Below are 16,331 nucleotides of genomic sequence, written 5' to 3' on the forward strand. Positions count from 1 at the left end.
AAAGCGTTTGTAACTTTTAAACAGTTTTTCCATAAACTCGAGTATTGTCTCATTCTATTCACCGTAAAAAATACATAGCAAACGATGTCTCACTTGCCTGGATAGCAATATCAGAGGTTAGTCCGATCATCTCGAAATTGGGTTCATTCAATTCATCGTAGAAAATTACATCGGAAACTTACTAGTTTAAAAAAAAAATCAATTCTCTCTTTCTTATTACCTCATTTCCCTAAAGAAAAAAAAAAGGGGGGGAACGTGCAGAGGAGAGCTGGAAAATTTTCATGCACAACTAAGCTTATTGTAAAAAAAAAAAAAAAAAAAAAATTGGGTATTAATTTTTCCGAAAAAACATTAAAAATGNAATTTTTCTGAAGAAACATTACAAATGTATTTTGCTATAATTAATGGACTATGGGCACACACATAGTAGCCAACATCTACCTACCCGTTAAATTTCGATGTTGCATTTGGACGCGTTTGCTTAACTGATACAAAATTCTTTATTTTATTTGTAACGGAGAGTTGCATTCTGGGATCAGTTGGTCTACCCTCAGGACCACTTCATGGGTATTTATTGATGTTGCTGCCTTCGTCAGTATTGATTCCGAATACTTGGTTATCCTACTCAGACTCAGCCTTTCTATACGGGTTTCCATTCATTAATATCATACAGTAGATTTAAAAATGGACATTGCTCTATTATAGTGCAAATCAAATGGGGATAGAATCATGTTACTCGTCGCTTAACGGATCCTCATTGATTAAACTCAAGCGGAGGACTGTACTAAACAATATATATATATATTTCAAGTGAAAATCGATTTAAAAAAAAATTAAAAAAAAAGAAGAAGAAAAGCATTTTATTCCTATAAAGTCAGCTATCATCGAACTATTTTTGCTAACATAAATTAAGTTTCGAATCTAAAGCAATTATTTTTTGATAGAGATGGAAAAAAAATAGGTTAAAAGTTTTTTCTATTGCATCATCTCCGAATACTGAATCAAAATGAATTGATATATATTTTGCCGAAGAAATACAAAATATTGTATTGCGTATATTTGATTTCTCTCTATGTTAAAAAATGGCAAGCTCCTCTTTCCCTCTCCTCCTCTGCTCAGATGTATAGGAATGTAACGATTTTCCCCAATGCGCTTAACTTGGAAAGTTAAAGCAGTTAGTTTTTAAATATTTGTAAAGAAATTTTATTACCAGTATTTTAGTTTCTTGAAGACACTGGTCAGCTTAAGACTTTGAAATGGCGCAGAACGTCAAAGACATAGTTTTGTGAAAATGAAAAGCTCGTGTGGTCAACATCACCTGGGCTCATAAAAATTAGCTAAAAACTGAAATTACGGTAGTGATATTGAGAATTTTCCTCCATGTGGAAAAATATAGCAAAATTGGCAATTTCTAAAAAAGTTTAATAACTTTTAAAATATTTAAGTTATTTGTCTGTTTTAAAGCTCAGATAATTCTTCATGGCAAGATTATATATAGTTTAAAATCATTTCATTGCTTCAAACACTTAAACTATGTTTTTTTTTTTTTTTTAATTTTTCTTAGCTTTTCCTAGAGCTTCGAAACAAGCGGTATAAAGGGCCATTTTCACTGACCCCTTTTTTTTTTTTTTTTTTGCATGCGAACCATAATCTGATTGGTCAGTGTTTCGCGGCTAAATGTCTTTTCACAATCCGGAAAAACGCATCCAGAAAGATTGTTTCCTATTTTGTATCTCGGCTAACCCCGGTTATTAATTCCTTGAAAAGTTTAATTTAAAATGATATGAAGTGAGTAAAAAGAAGTTATGTCGTCTGCAATTTGAATGTGTTATTTGTTTTGATCTTTCATTTAGTTGCTTATGTTAAAACTATTGCTTTTATTTTTGACTCAGTTGATTTCATAGTTAGTTTATATTCATAATATACCTATTATGATAATATTCCTAAAATTAAGGAACGAAAACCTACGTTTTGGTCTGTCATTTTACTCCAAGGACTTAAAGTGATTTTACCAACCCTTTTCTCCGAAAGTTACATAAATCAAGTAAAAATATTTCAGTCAAATTCTCCGCTCATTAATACATTTAATCACTCACTAAAAATGTCACCCCATTTTCTCATTAAAAAAAGGTAACATTAATTGTAGATGATAAAATCATTATCTGTTTCTACGCTCTCCATTGCTTTACTCATCCATCGTCAACACACGTAAAACAGAGCCTTTTTTTCACAAGTGCATCATATATAATGCTTCTCTTATCAATAATCTAGATATATGATAAAATCTACTTTCGTCACTAATCAATTGATGATGTCACTTATCAGTTTCCCTTTTTATTTTTGCAGCTCACCTGAATGTGCCATATCGATGACAGCGAGCACCTGCTTCAGAGCTCTACCAACATGGAAATCATACAAACGGTAAGAGCTATTACAAATGTTCTTTTCTTTATTTGTAAATTTATTATTTATCAATCTAGAATGTACTAGAATGCTATTTTGGTCACTAATTTGCTTCGATTATATTTTGCTTCAATATTAGCACACTTTTACAGTGTTCAATTTTGAAATGAATTCTCAGCTAGATCTATTAGTTAATGCTATTTTTATGTTTAAATGCTCTTTTCATTTTATTTTTCCTTCAATGTATGGATTCTTTTGCAGTTTTCATAATCAAATAAAATTTTTTTGGTGTACCCGGAAAAAAAAATTATGTTATGAAAAACTAAGTGTACAAAGTAGTAGCATTATTTGTCTTAGAGAAGGACAAATAATGCAAAAAAATAATATTGGTTGATATTATTTTTATGCATTATTTGTCCTTTTCTAGGATCCCTGATATAATATATTTATAATCCTGTAATATTTGCACTATTTTGCAGCATGCATTTCTGAAATCATTTATTGCTAGATCTGTTAATGTTAAATTTGTGCTTAAATTTTATTATATTTTGTTTTAATGCATGCATTCTTTTGCAATGCCTCTTTATGAAATAATTTTTATTTGAATCTGTTTATTAATGATATTCTTATGTTAACTTGTGAATGTTGTTATATTTTGCTTTAATATATGTATTCTTTTGCAGTATCCATTTTTGAAATCATTTTTAGCTGGATCTGTTAGTGGAACTTGTTCTACATTACTTTTTCAGCCTTTAGACTTAATAAAGACAAGAATACAAAATGCCTCAAAGTGTGGGTAAGTAAATAATTTTACATTTGCCTTTAGTATTTTTACAATAGCTGTTATCCTAAAAAAATTAATTATTATAAGGTTTCACATCATTTGTAAATAACAATTTAAAATATTAGTAGGTATTGTTTAAACTAAATTATCACTATTTCTTTTTTTATCACTAATCAAAATGAATTATCACAATGAGATCTGATAATTAACAATTTTCCTATTATACTCATGAAAAAAAGTAAAAAAAAAAAGTTGCAATAAAACTATTCAATTGTATCCAATTTTCTTTGTCCTAATTTTTTTGAATATATGCAGGTAAGATTTTGTGTTGTAAATGTAAAGGGAAATAAGTTATGTAAAATTTATTATTGATAACAAAAAGTCAGTAGATAAATTGTTTAGTATTATTTGCAACCAGACCAAGAATAATATTCAATATCCCTTCTGTACAAAGCAATCTGCATCGTGCATCTTTCAAGTATGAACAAAAGAAATTTAATCGTGTTTTTAGTTGTTTTTGGTACATCATATATAAAGCATTTCATTTTTTGATTTAGTCTCAGAAGCTTTTCTCAATCACTTTTTATTTAGACCCAATACATTGAAGGAAGCTAATTAAAGTAATTTGATGTCAATTATTAACTTTACTTCAATCATCTTGTTATAGAATATGTGTCCTTTATCATTCAAATATCTAATTGATATATTTTTATTTCCTTAAGAGTTGTCTGTAACTCTGTGTTTAAAGTAATCATTTCTTTGCATTTACTTTAAAGTTTTTTATAGTATAAATTGATAGTTATATCCAATTAAAAAAAACATAGAGCACTAAATGCATATCTGGGTTTATATGTTAATAATATTCTTAAGAATAAATTATTCTTATTTATCATTATAGTTTAAAAACTTTTTTTTAGACAAAATAAGAATGGAATGGTCACTTTGTTTGTGCAAGTTTTACGCAATGAGAAACTCTTGGGTTTATGGCGAGGCACCTTACCAGTAAGTAGTAATCATTTTTTTAAAAAAAGTTTAGAGTAAATGTTGTGCAACAACTTGAATTGTTTCTGTTAAGTTATAAATTTAATTTTATAATAAGATTTAATGTTAATAAGATTATTAGTAATTTTTTAATAAGATTTATAATAGGATTATTATAAATCTTATTAAAAAATTAGATTTATAATAAGATTAATTAGTCATTTAATTTTATATTAAGATATGACATTTTTTTTGTAGGTAATTGTTAGCACATAATAAATTTTATGTTATAACTCAATTTATACAGAGTAATTCAAGAAATTAATTTCCTATTCATGATAGATTGTCTAATGGTCTGATCTTTTCTATTATCTTGTGTGTAAACCTTTTTCATATTTTAATTTAAATTCTTTGTTTCAGTCTGTGATGAGATGTGTTCCTGGTGTTGGAATGTATTTTAGTTCTTTACACTGGCTGCAGACAAACTTTGGGTAACTATCATTAATATTTTTCAAAAGTAGATTTGCAATTTGTTAACTTCATTAAAGCTATTATTTTTTAGCATTCTCTATGAACATTGCAAAATTTTAAATTTAAAATACTCAACATAGAGAATTTAGGAATTTTAAAGATATTTTCTATTTTTGAAATAAAGAGATGTCATACTATTCTTCGAGTAATAATAATTGATATTGAGTATTAATATAGAAATAGACCTTGTTTAATTTAAATACTTATTAATTCAGGTTGTTATATTTTTCTTTTGTTTAGTTAAATTTTATATTCTAATTCAATATTTTTATTACCTTACACAGTTCTGAGAATCCACATCCCTTGGAATCAATGAGTTTTGGTGTTCTAGCCAGATCATTTGTTGGTGTTACATTATTGCCTGTCACTGTTTTAAAAACCCGTTATGAAGTGAGTATAATTTATTATATTGTTAATTTAATAAAATTTAAGTTCCTATTGTGTAATATTTTGTTTGATATTAACTAGATCTGTGTATATATTTAATACCAAATTTTTATTGGTATTTTCGATTTATTTTGCTATTTTATTTTTTAATATCATTTATTCTTCAATAGCAGCTTGAAAAAATTATTATATTTAAAAATTATTCGAAATATATATTTAAGAAGTTGTGCTCTTTTTAATTTATTCAAACAAAGAATACATTAATTTGTATTCATCATAAAGGTCAAAAACTTAATCTACACTCTTAAAAATATCCGTGAAATATTTAAAACTAATTTTATATCTGTGTCTAACATTTTTAAGGATGTCACTATAATATATTTATTTGCTTTTTTTTAAAAAAAAAAAGTTTCTAAAGTATTTGCAATTTAGAATTTGTTTTTTAAAAAATCCAGTATTTTTTTTCTTCCAGTATTATTCACTTTATGAAAAATAGTGTTTTAAATTTTAAAAATGCTATATTTCTTTAATAGCATTCAATCACATTTTCAATTTTCTGCATAATACTTAAGTCATTTAATTTTTACTCTATCACTAATTTTTCATTTCAACTAATGAAATGACTTTTAACTAATGAACACATACAATTAGAAATTTTTTTCTCCATGTTACTAAACTCTTTTTATTATAATTAAACAAACATCTGTAAGATAAAAATCTAAACATTTTTTTTTTGTTTCTTTTAACTATGATTATGCATGCAAATTTTTTCTTTTCTAATAATGTATTAATAGTATACTATTTAACAATTAATATATTTTTAGACTAGTTGAAAAAATTTGCACAGCTAAATAATAGTTGTACTATTTATACTGTTTGAATTTAAATAAATAGTTTAAATAGCATTACAAAAAATTTGAAATTTTTAATGGAATTCATCAAAACATGTTTGATTGCTCTAGGAAATTTAGAAGAGTTTTTACAACACTCTCTATAACATTCCTAAAAATTACTGTTATTATTTATTAGTTAAAATTACATAAACCAGAATATAAAAAGTTATTTCTTTTAAATGTTTTATCTGTTTTTAGTTTGTTTTTTTTTCAATCATTTGTGCTTCAATATTTATTTAACTTTATTTTTCAGAGTGGTATTTATGCATACAACAGTTTATCTGAAGCTCTTTATAAAATTTATAAGTTTGAAGGAAGAAAAGGTAAATAAATCTACTTTTTTATTAATTAAATTTAGAGGTTAATAAAAAATTACATTCACAATATAATAACTCATTATTTAACTTATTTCTTTTGTAGGTCTTTTTTCCGGGATGATACCTACACTTTTTAGAGATGCACCTTTTTCAGGAATTTATTTGATGTTCTATACCCAAACTAAAAAGATGGTTCCTCCTTGTAAGTATATTTTTCATTAAATAACCTTTTATCTATTTATTAATCTTTAAAATTGCTATGAAAATTTAGTTAATTTCAAAACTACAAGTTATTATTGTTCTGCTAAATAACGTTTAGTACAGTTTTGTGTACTCGGACATCAGTAGAAAAGCACACGAGAAAAAAAATTATCTGGACTATTTATGGAAGAAAAAAAAACCTATAAGTCATTTTAGAACTTTTTATTTATTTATAGTCTATTAAAAATATTTTGATTTACATATTTTTCTTATGTTATGAATCAGCCTACTAAAAATTTTCAATGAAATTTCTCTATTTTTTTAAGTAATATAATTATTAATGTAATTAATAATTTTAAATTTAGAGTTTATAAAATTAGCTCTTTATAGTTATGTAGATATTTAAAATTCTGTTGCTTTCAAGTTTTAGCTGGTAAATTTTTAAACATCAAATGATAATAATATTATTACTTATGACTTTAGTATAGAATTTTGTAGATATTTATAAGATATCATTTTTTAGTCTCAATTACTGTGAGAATTTCTTTTGGTAAAACAGTCACTTGACAAATAAATCTAAATAAAACTTAGAAAAAATGTTAATTTTGGAAAATTGTTTTTTTTTTTGTATATGTTTGCATAAAATAAACTAGACTGCATTAAAGTTAAATTTTTCGAAACACCTAATATTACTAAAAATGGTAGAGAAAATATATAAAATTTGAATATCATGTTATTTTTTTTCCTACATGCTAGTTATTCACACAAGTAACATTGACGCTTCTATTCTAGATGTGCATGACTACGTCTCAACAGCACCTGTTAATTTCACCTGTGGAATAGTTGCAGGAGTATTTGCTGCAGGAATAACACAACCTGCAGATGTGATAAAAACAAAAATGCAGCTGTATCCTAAAAAGTACAATACAGTTCCAGTGGCTGCTACTCTAGTCTTTAAAGTATGTTCTGCTTTGAAAAATTTATTGATATAATTCAACACTGCCTACTCAATCTTTTTCATGAATGATGCCCATTATTCAACTATTTCTTTTGTTTAATTTTTATAGGAAAATGGAATTCAAGGTTTTTTCTCTGGTATGGTTCCTAGAGTGGTTAGAAGAACGTTAATGGCTGCTCTGGCATGGACTGTGTATGAACAAGTAAGCTTATACATTTATTTTTATCTCCTTTTTTCCCTTCAAATCAGCTATTTAAAGAAACAAGCTCATAGATATTTGTCCAAAACAGTTTCTTCTAAATTCAAAATATGCTATGAGATAGTATATACTTGTAAATTATGTTGAATTAAAAGCTTAATTTCTGTTAAATATATTTGATTTAATGTCAGCAATCAAATTAAAATTTTATTTAAGGAACCAGATTACAAAAATTTAAATAATTGCAATGCTTCACACATATAAATTGTATTATAAGGAAAGAGAGAGAAAAAAAAAGATTTTTTGAATATTGAAACATAATCCAAAACTAAATCTCAAAAGAATACTATTCTTATTCAATTTGAAGAAATAGTGAACTCTATTAACTGTAAACAATGAATGTTTAATATCAGAAAAAAATTCTTTCTTTTATAAAACTTAAAACAAAATATTCCAAGGTTGGCAAGTTTCTGCCGAGGTGGTTAAAACCACTGGTAGAAACCGGTTAAAACCGGCATGGCAGAAACTGGCAGTAATTCAGAAAATGACATAAAAGTAAGAACTGAGATTGACATATAATGGATAATTCATAGAAAAAACAATTAAATGTTAAACAAAGTACAATTTTTTTACAAAATTATCACCATTCAAAATCAAATATTACATTGTTTGCACTCTGCAGTAATATATAACAAAAGACAAAATTTGATGCAGTTTCTAAACCTAAACAATTTCTCAATTTGCTATGCACAAACGAGAAATTTGAGAAGATTCTCTCAAGTCCAGCAGAACTCGCAGGCATTGCCATCCACAAAAGATTAAAACTGTTACTGTTATAATAATTGGATTGTTGCCATGCAAATTATGTCTTGAAAATAGCTCTATTCAGTTATGTTAAGAGTTAAATGATAATAATTACTGAATTTCAGAATTTAATATAAATATTTGACATACAGCACTCTTTATATTTAATGTAAACAAAATAATATATATTTACAAACAATGAACTAAAAAGTTTGTTACAGTTACATGGAGTTAAGTTTTTCAGTTTACTTAAATAAAATGTCACTAAGCAATTACTAGAACTAATTATAGAAGTTTTTTTAGTTTCTGCCGGTTATAACCAGTTTCTGCCGGCAAAAAGCCAACCCTGAATATTTCCTCCATCTCATTTAATCTATCTCCCAGCTATCGTACCTCATAGGGNATGTAAACAAAATAATATATATTTACAAACAATGAACTAAAAAGTTTGTTACAGTTACATGGAGTTAAGTTTTTCAGTTTACTTAAATAAAATGTCATTAAGCAATTACTAGAACTAATATAGAAGTTTTTTTAGTTTCTGCCGGTTATAACCAGTTTCTGCCGGCAAAAAGCCAACCCTGAATATTTCCTCCATCTCATTTAATCTATCTCCCAGCTATCGTACGTCATAGGGATGAATAAATAGTGATTTTGCAGAATATTTGACCAAAAAAATATTCAGTGGCCAATAGCAATATTTTTAAAAAAAAAAAAAAACATTAATAAATATTTTTTTTATAGAAATAAGTTTAGTCAGTGTAAAATAATCAAAACTTAGCTGTATTATTGGTATGTAGATAATAAAGGTAATTAGAACTATTATAATATTTATTAAGATAATTAGAAATATTTAAAATAAAAGAACTAAAGTTTAAAATTGGAAATTTTTTTGCAGATTTGTGTAAAATAGGTTTTGTATATGTTTGAAAGTTCTCTTTAAAGTTACCAAGAAACTTATTTACCAATATATTATACATCTACCAACTTTTATTTACAATTTTAATTCTTCTTCAGGTCATAAGCTGCTCCGGATTGAAATAAGCAGGACTGATATTGTTCTATTAAAAGAACTGATTGCATTGGAATGTGTGTTCAATATAAATCAAACAGAGACATTTTCTGTATGAAGGAATTGTATATGCCATTTGCATTTTTGTGTATAGATATTAAACTATGATACTTTACTAATGTGACAAATTCAACATTACATACCTTTTGCCAAAGATTACTGAAATGATATTCTGCTGTCACTTGTTTATTAATGTTCATAAATCACTTTCCTTTTTGATAATTTAAATGTTGAATCATTATTTAAATCTATGATACTTTACTAATTTGACAAATTCAACATTACATACCTTTTGCCAAAGATTACTGAAATGATATTCTGCTGTCACTTGTTTATTAATGTTCATAAATCACTTTCCTTTTTGATAATTTAAATGTTGAGTCATTATTTAAATCTAATTTTTCATTAAAAATACCTTTAAAAATTAATTTACTTGCAATATTAAATATTTTGCCTTTTTAAAATACCTTTTATTGAATTAGTTTTACTTTCTTTTTTGTTTTATAAATAAGAATTAGTTTAATGTTTTTATTTATAAAAGTATATTGAGATATTTATGGTCTTGTATTGTTATATGTATATTTTTAAATGATATATTTATTGTTTTGAATGTTACTTTAAGGGAAGTAATTTTTTCTCATTGTATTGTATCAATACATGCTTTAATGAATGAAGATGCTTAGTGCATTATTATTTATTACACTGTGTAGATATTTGTATAGTTTTATGCATCTTGTTGCGCTGACTTTTAGCTTTGTTAAATACTTTTTATTAAAAAAAAATATATATTTTTAAATAAAATTAAAAAAAAGTCATGAGTCTTTTGTTTTTAAATGAATTCTACATAAGTAATTCTTAAATACTGGATGATCAAAAAATAACTGATTTACAGAGTGGGTTAAAGAACAATGGAAGGTCTGTAAGTTCATCAACAGATGACGCTGCAAACTAAGAAAAACTTTAAAGTAATATTTTCAAACAATAATTACCATTTGCAGTAACAGCTTAGCGGAGTCTGAGGATAAAATTTACAGATATTCATGCAAATATTTCAATTTGAATGGTCTGACAAGTAGCAGAAAGCATTTTTGTTCATAGTTGAGGTCTAAGATGGCTGAGGACAAAATTTGCAATCCACTTTGAAACTGGCTGGGAATAAATTATATGGTTTCTTTAGCAGAATGCATGTTTCTATATTCTACAGCTGTCTTATTTTTGGGACACTCGGTAATTGCTTATACTTCCAAACACAAAGTTTTCAGTCAGATGTTTATGATTTTCATTTCAGTTTGGCCACTAAAAATAATTAACGAATATTTAAACATAATTTTTTTATTAAACAAAACAACACCAAGCAGTAAAAAGCATAAAACAGCTACACAACTTACATCAATAAAGCGTCATGAAATGATACACAAAATGTAAAAACAATAAAAAACCAATTGTGAGACAGAGTAAACACAATTCGTTTAATCACTTAAAATAATCGTCACAATTTTACATATGAGAGGAATAAATTTCCTGAATATATATCACTAAATACCACAAATAACCAACATATCGCTTACTTTCTTTTGAAACATGTAACATTTTTTTTACAATAATAAGAAATAATGAAAATTTTAAGATAAACTTTCATTAGAAAATTTTAACACAAAGCCACTAAACTCTCTACACTATTCTACAAATATATGCAACAAAACATCAGCAGCCAATTACATTTTTTTTTTAAAGTTGATATTTTTATAATTTTATGAAGTTTCTATGCACTTATTACATAAAACAAATACAGGACTTTCATAACAAAGTAGCGTTCAAATAATTCATGCTTACCAATTGACAATCTTTACTGAGATAAGTTAAAATGTGCATGTCATGACACAGATTGAATAAACTAATCATGCTTCAATTTTTTTTTTTTTTTTAACAAACAGAATACAAATGACAAAATATATATTACCTACCTATAGTCAACGAAACTTAATTACAATATAAAAAATACATATAATCAGTATACACATAAAATTATTAGTTTTTTTTAAATCAAGCTTAATAATTTGCAAAATATTACCTATGTACAATTGGAGATAGTTTTTTTTTGAAAATGAAATCTTTTGAAACAAAAAAAATGGCATTCAGCATAACATAAAACTTAAGAGTCAAATAAAACATGTTATATTGATTTTGAGATGCTGAATTTATTTTGAAGTCAGTAGCAGATTTTCAAGTTAAATACCCCTTCTTCTAAAAACATTTTTAAGTGGGGGAAAGAGATAACTCAGAAAGATGTCATGTTCAAATTGTGAGGATTCAAGTTTAGAACTCTTACTAGATAGAAATTCATTTTTCTTAACCAATGCATTGCTAAAATATTATTATTATTTTTAAATTTAGGTTTAATTTTTATTTTAAACAGAGTACATAAAACTTCTTTTCTAAATTTATTCACTATCGATAATTATTCTGTATAAATTTTCAGAATCTATTTCACCCCATTAAAAAAAAATGAAGACAACTTTAAAAAAGTCTAAATGCCACAAAAAAGTCCTACCACTTTTTTTTGCCAAACATTTATGGATTCTAAACAAAAACATTGAGTACTGAAACTGAACAATTAGAAGTCTCACACCTTTTACAGTGTGACTGGTTTATTCACAATAATTGCTTCAATTTCATTTTTTTTTTTCAATTTCATTTCATTTCAATGCAGGAATAAATTATTATGCAATACAATTGACCACAAACTTATTGTACCTGAAATCAGCACCTCAATATCCCAAATAAAAGTTTTGTTTGATATGAACATTAAGTTAGACTTGGTGTCAGGAAACTAATTTTAGAATTATTTACCAATATGTTCATCATCAAACTTCCAGTTTCATACTAATCTATCTCCAATTAACATAATTTTAAAAACTTACAACTAAATTACTAAATAATTAAACAACTAAATAATTTGAAAATATCTATTTTGCAGATTTATTTAAATTGGTGAAAAATCTTTTTATAATCTATCCTTTAAAAGAAGACAAGTGTTCTACAAAAATATTTTGAAAATCTAGAAGATTCAATTTCATTACAGCTTTTTATCATATTTTCTTATATATTAAATTTCTTAATATACTACTAAAATGTGAGCTATTTTGACACACAAAAAATGACAATATTAAATATTACGCTAGCAATCGTGGCTTCCCACAAGAAACTAAAACAAAAATGTTTGTTCAAGAGTAACATTTAGACTTGCATTATACACAATGAACAAATGGCAGTTTGCATGATTATAATAAAAGACACAAAATATTGACTGCAATTTTCTTCCCGCATTCGAGAATAAACATCTGAGCATCATTATCCTACTATACTATTAAGGCAAAGTTGATGATGGCAGGTTTATGAGCTGAAAATGGAAATGAAAAAAATGGCAGTTCTCTGCATTCACGACAGCTTATAAAAAAAATGATAATATATCTTGGATTGTGAGATAGTAGATTTGTTATTTATCAATAAATTAAAGAATGAATAAATTAACATGAAAATTTCATACTGTTTACTTAAAACAAAGCAGCACAGATAAAGTGGGTTTCAGGTTTAAAACACTAGAAGAAACAGACAGTAAAACCCATTTTAGCAGTTTTTAATGGGAAAAAAATGAAAAACTTTTTAAACAATAAATTTCTTTTAGAGGGAAAGCTTAGATATTTTTTTAAAAAACTCATAAATATACATTAAAAGGCTGATATGTATAAGTTGTTGTTACAATAATATGCAAAAAAACAAACGTATTTATTGAAACTTAGCTTAGATAGTACAGACTAACATAAATAAAAAAAGTAAATACTAAAACTAGTTGATTTAAATTATCCTCTCTCCTTCTTATAGCCTTGTATTGATACAAGGACTCGATTTCTCTATCCTTAACATGACACGTTTTTCTGAAGTTCAAAAAAAGTAATGGCAAAAACTAAATTGCCTAGAACTTTTTCCAAAAATCCTGAAGTTTTAGTCACAATGAATTTCATTACTTAAGATTTTTGAATTCTTTCATGCTGGGGATTTTCTTAGTTTTTAAAGGACAAATGGCAGTCTAAAAAACTTTTTAACTTTGAAGAAAAAGAAGTTTCTATAAAATCCTTAAGTACTTCAGAAATAGGGGACAAAATTGTGTAAAAGAATATGAAATAATCAAGCAAGAAAATCGTTTTAAATGGGTTTCACTGAACAGTGACCACCACTTATTAAAATCACATTCGTTCTGAGACATTTCATTAAGTAAAGTGGCTGACTTTATAAATTGGCATATCTAAACTCTGGAAGAAAAAGGTGCAAATTTAAATTTTACAAATACACTAAAAGCTAATTTATAATTATTGAAATATAAATACTATATTTATGTTTCATTTTCACCATTCTGGGGTGATTGTGAAACCAACTCAAAAATCCTGAAAATTTCTTGAGTAGAATCATTAATGACGCATTTCAAAAAATGAATGTCTTTATAAATTATATGCAGCATAATTTAACTGAATAATTATCTATAAGTCAACTTTTATATCTAATCACATTCATTATTCTACCAGAAAAAATATTTACAAATGAAAGAGACGCCTGTATAAATTCTAATATTTTTAAATAAAACACACAAGAATTTTTATCCATATATGTGATCGGTGATTTCTTGAAATTTCTGGACCTTGGATTTCCGGATCATGGTTAGCGAAAATTATACATTTTTTCCAGAGCACAATCATCTCTGACCATTTTAATGTACTTTTGACACCTAGATTAAACATGAGCTAAATTTTTTTAATTTGCTGAAAGGTTTTAAAAGATTTGAATATTGTTTGTCCGATATGCAGAATTTGAAATTAACAATTAGACATAGTTTTAAAGTTTATTTAAATTTTAATATTACGTCGAGTTTCAAGGTTTTATTCTAATTTATATAGAGCTAATTCTTGACACTCAAATCATGATTTTTACCTATGTTGGTAGCTAAAAAATTTTATTCAAAGCTGAACTATAATAAAATAAGAGCACTAAACAAAAACTGGTTTAAATTTATTTATCAATATTCTGACTTAATTGTTTTTGCTTGCTAAAATAATAAACAGTACGGATATTCCTTAGTTATATGATTAAATAAGAAAGACATTCTATTATCTGTTTTGTTTAACAGCTTTTTCAGCAAGGCTGTGTTTCCCTTAAAACTTTAATTGTAAAAGTAAATGCGTGACAGATGAGCAGCGACATTTAGAGATCATTGGAATTCTGTAACCTACCTTAATTCATAAGCAGTTTTATTTTTGTTCACTCATGTACTCTCCCCTTACCAGTTTTGGTCTTTTTTAAGGTTGATCCATCAATTTCTCCAAGAAGTGCAACCTACACCTGTACTTTCTTTTTTTCATAAATGATAGGCTCATACAGGGTTTCCGCTACGGTNAAAAAAGTGGAAATTTGACTCATCCTGGAACTTGAGTAGAGGAAAAGGGGAGGTATTTTTCTCCTTCTTTGTGGAAAGAAAACTACAATATTTCCTCTGTGACCCAGGGTTTCCGCTACGGTAGCTTTTTTCGCAAAATGCGAAAAGACCCCTCAAAAATGCTAAAATTCAACAAAACATTTTCGCATTTTTGCTAAAGGATTTTACTAAATTCCGTTAAAAAAAATGGGGATGATGTGAAAAATGTGAATGGGGATTATTTAAACACATCTTAATGCAACGATGTAAAAACATGTCATTTAATGAATTACTTTTATTTTTATATACCAATGATGTGTCTGAACAGTACCCATTAATAACTTCTGTTATAGAGTATTGTGCAACAATACCAATGCACACTGTTGACTGTGAAAGGGGCTTTAGCTGCCTTAATTTGATTAAAACTAATATTCGAAACAGGTTGTTAATCAACCATGTAAACAATTTGTTAATGATTAATATTGAGGGCCCTGAAAGTGCATTTAACTTTCAAGAAGCATTTGTAAAATGGGCAAACATGAAAGAAAGGAAGATTGTTAATTATAAACCAAAATGTTTTGATAAATAATAAATGTGTTTTTTTTTTTTTTTTGTTATAGGTATTCTTTTTGATATTCTTGTACATTAAGCTATTCTTTGTCAGATAACTTACAGTACTTGTTTGATATAAAGTAATTTTATAAGCCTAATGGCATTTTAGCATTTTGCTAAAACTTTTTTTCAGATTTTAGCTTTTTTGCTAATGAATTTTTAGACTCAGCTTAAACCCTGGGCTCATATTATTTTTTTTATCTACATGTTAAACAACTTTTAAAATTTGGCAGCTGTTAATTTTATAATCCAATGATTTTATTAGTGGTGGTCATTGTAAAACACAAAATGCCATTGAATTAAGGATAGCAAGTTCAGCTTACAGCTCCTGAAGCCCATATGGCAAATTGAGCATTGCCTTGTTTATTTACCACCTTTATGAATATCACTCTAATTCAGCAGGGTGGCAATTTGAACTTATGTTCAGAATGCCAGTCCGCAAAGTCAGTTAATGGATTGTGCAACACTCATTTAACGTTTGACCTTTGGGAACCATAGAACTAGTTTTTAACCTGCTATATCTAATTTAATCGCAATTCAGGGTATTAATTTTAACCTATTTTATTCTAAGTATTTTTAATACAAATAATTAATATTTTCAAAAATTAAAATACTAATAAAATAAGTTTTTCAATTTTAAAAACAAAATACCTAAAATTATTTTTTTTTAACTATGATATAAAGTTAGGGACTTTAATTTTCAGTAAAAGAAGAGAAATGTACTC

General features: G+C 26.3%; 1 protein-coding gene across 2 annotated transcripts; it reads left to right on the plus strand.

Annotated features, from left to right (window-relative positions):
* Window positions 1-1,794: 1,794 nt before the first annotated feature.
* On the plus strand, window positions 1,795-10,343 carry LOC107447020 (mitochondrial glycine transporter A). Of its 2 annotated transcripts, none has more exons than XM_016061833.4 (11): window positions 1,795-2,044; window positions 2,347-2,421; window positions 3,087-3,199; window positions 4,105-4,189; window positions 4,589-4,659; window positions 4,984-5,089; window positions 6,233-6,302; window positions 6,400-6,498; window positions 7,290-7,456; window positions 7,565-7,657; window positions 9,476-10,343. In XM_016061833.4, the coding sequence occupies exons 2-11, from the start codon at window positions 2,356-2,358 to the stop codon at window positions 9,500-9,502; spliced, it is 897 nt and encodes a 298-aa protein (XP_015917319.1). In that variant the 5' UTR covers window positions 1,795-2,044; window positions 2,347-2,355; the 3' UTR covers window positions 9,503-10,343. The 2 variants fall into 2 exon arrangements, with proteins under 2 accessions (XP_015917319.1, XP_071034989.1); XM_071178888.1 differs by lacking the exon at window positions 1,795-2,044 and adding an exon at window positions 2,188-2,233.
* Window positions 10,344-16,331: the final 5,988 nt, after the last annotated feature.

The sequence above is a fragment of the Parasteatoda tepidariorum genome, chromosome 1, assembly GCF_043381705.1.
Source record: "Parasteatoda tepidariorum isolate YZ-2023 chromosome 1, CAS_Ptep_4.0, whole genome shotgun sequence".
In the NCBI taxonomy this organism is placed as follows: Eukaryota; Metazoa; Arthropoda; class Arachnida; order Araneae; family Theridiidae; genus Parasteatoda; species Parasteatoda tepidariorum.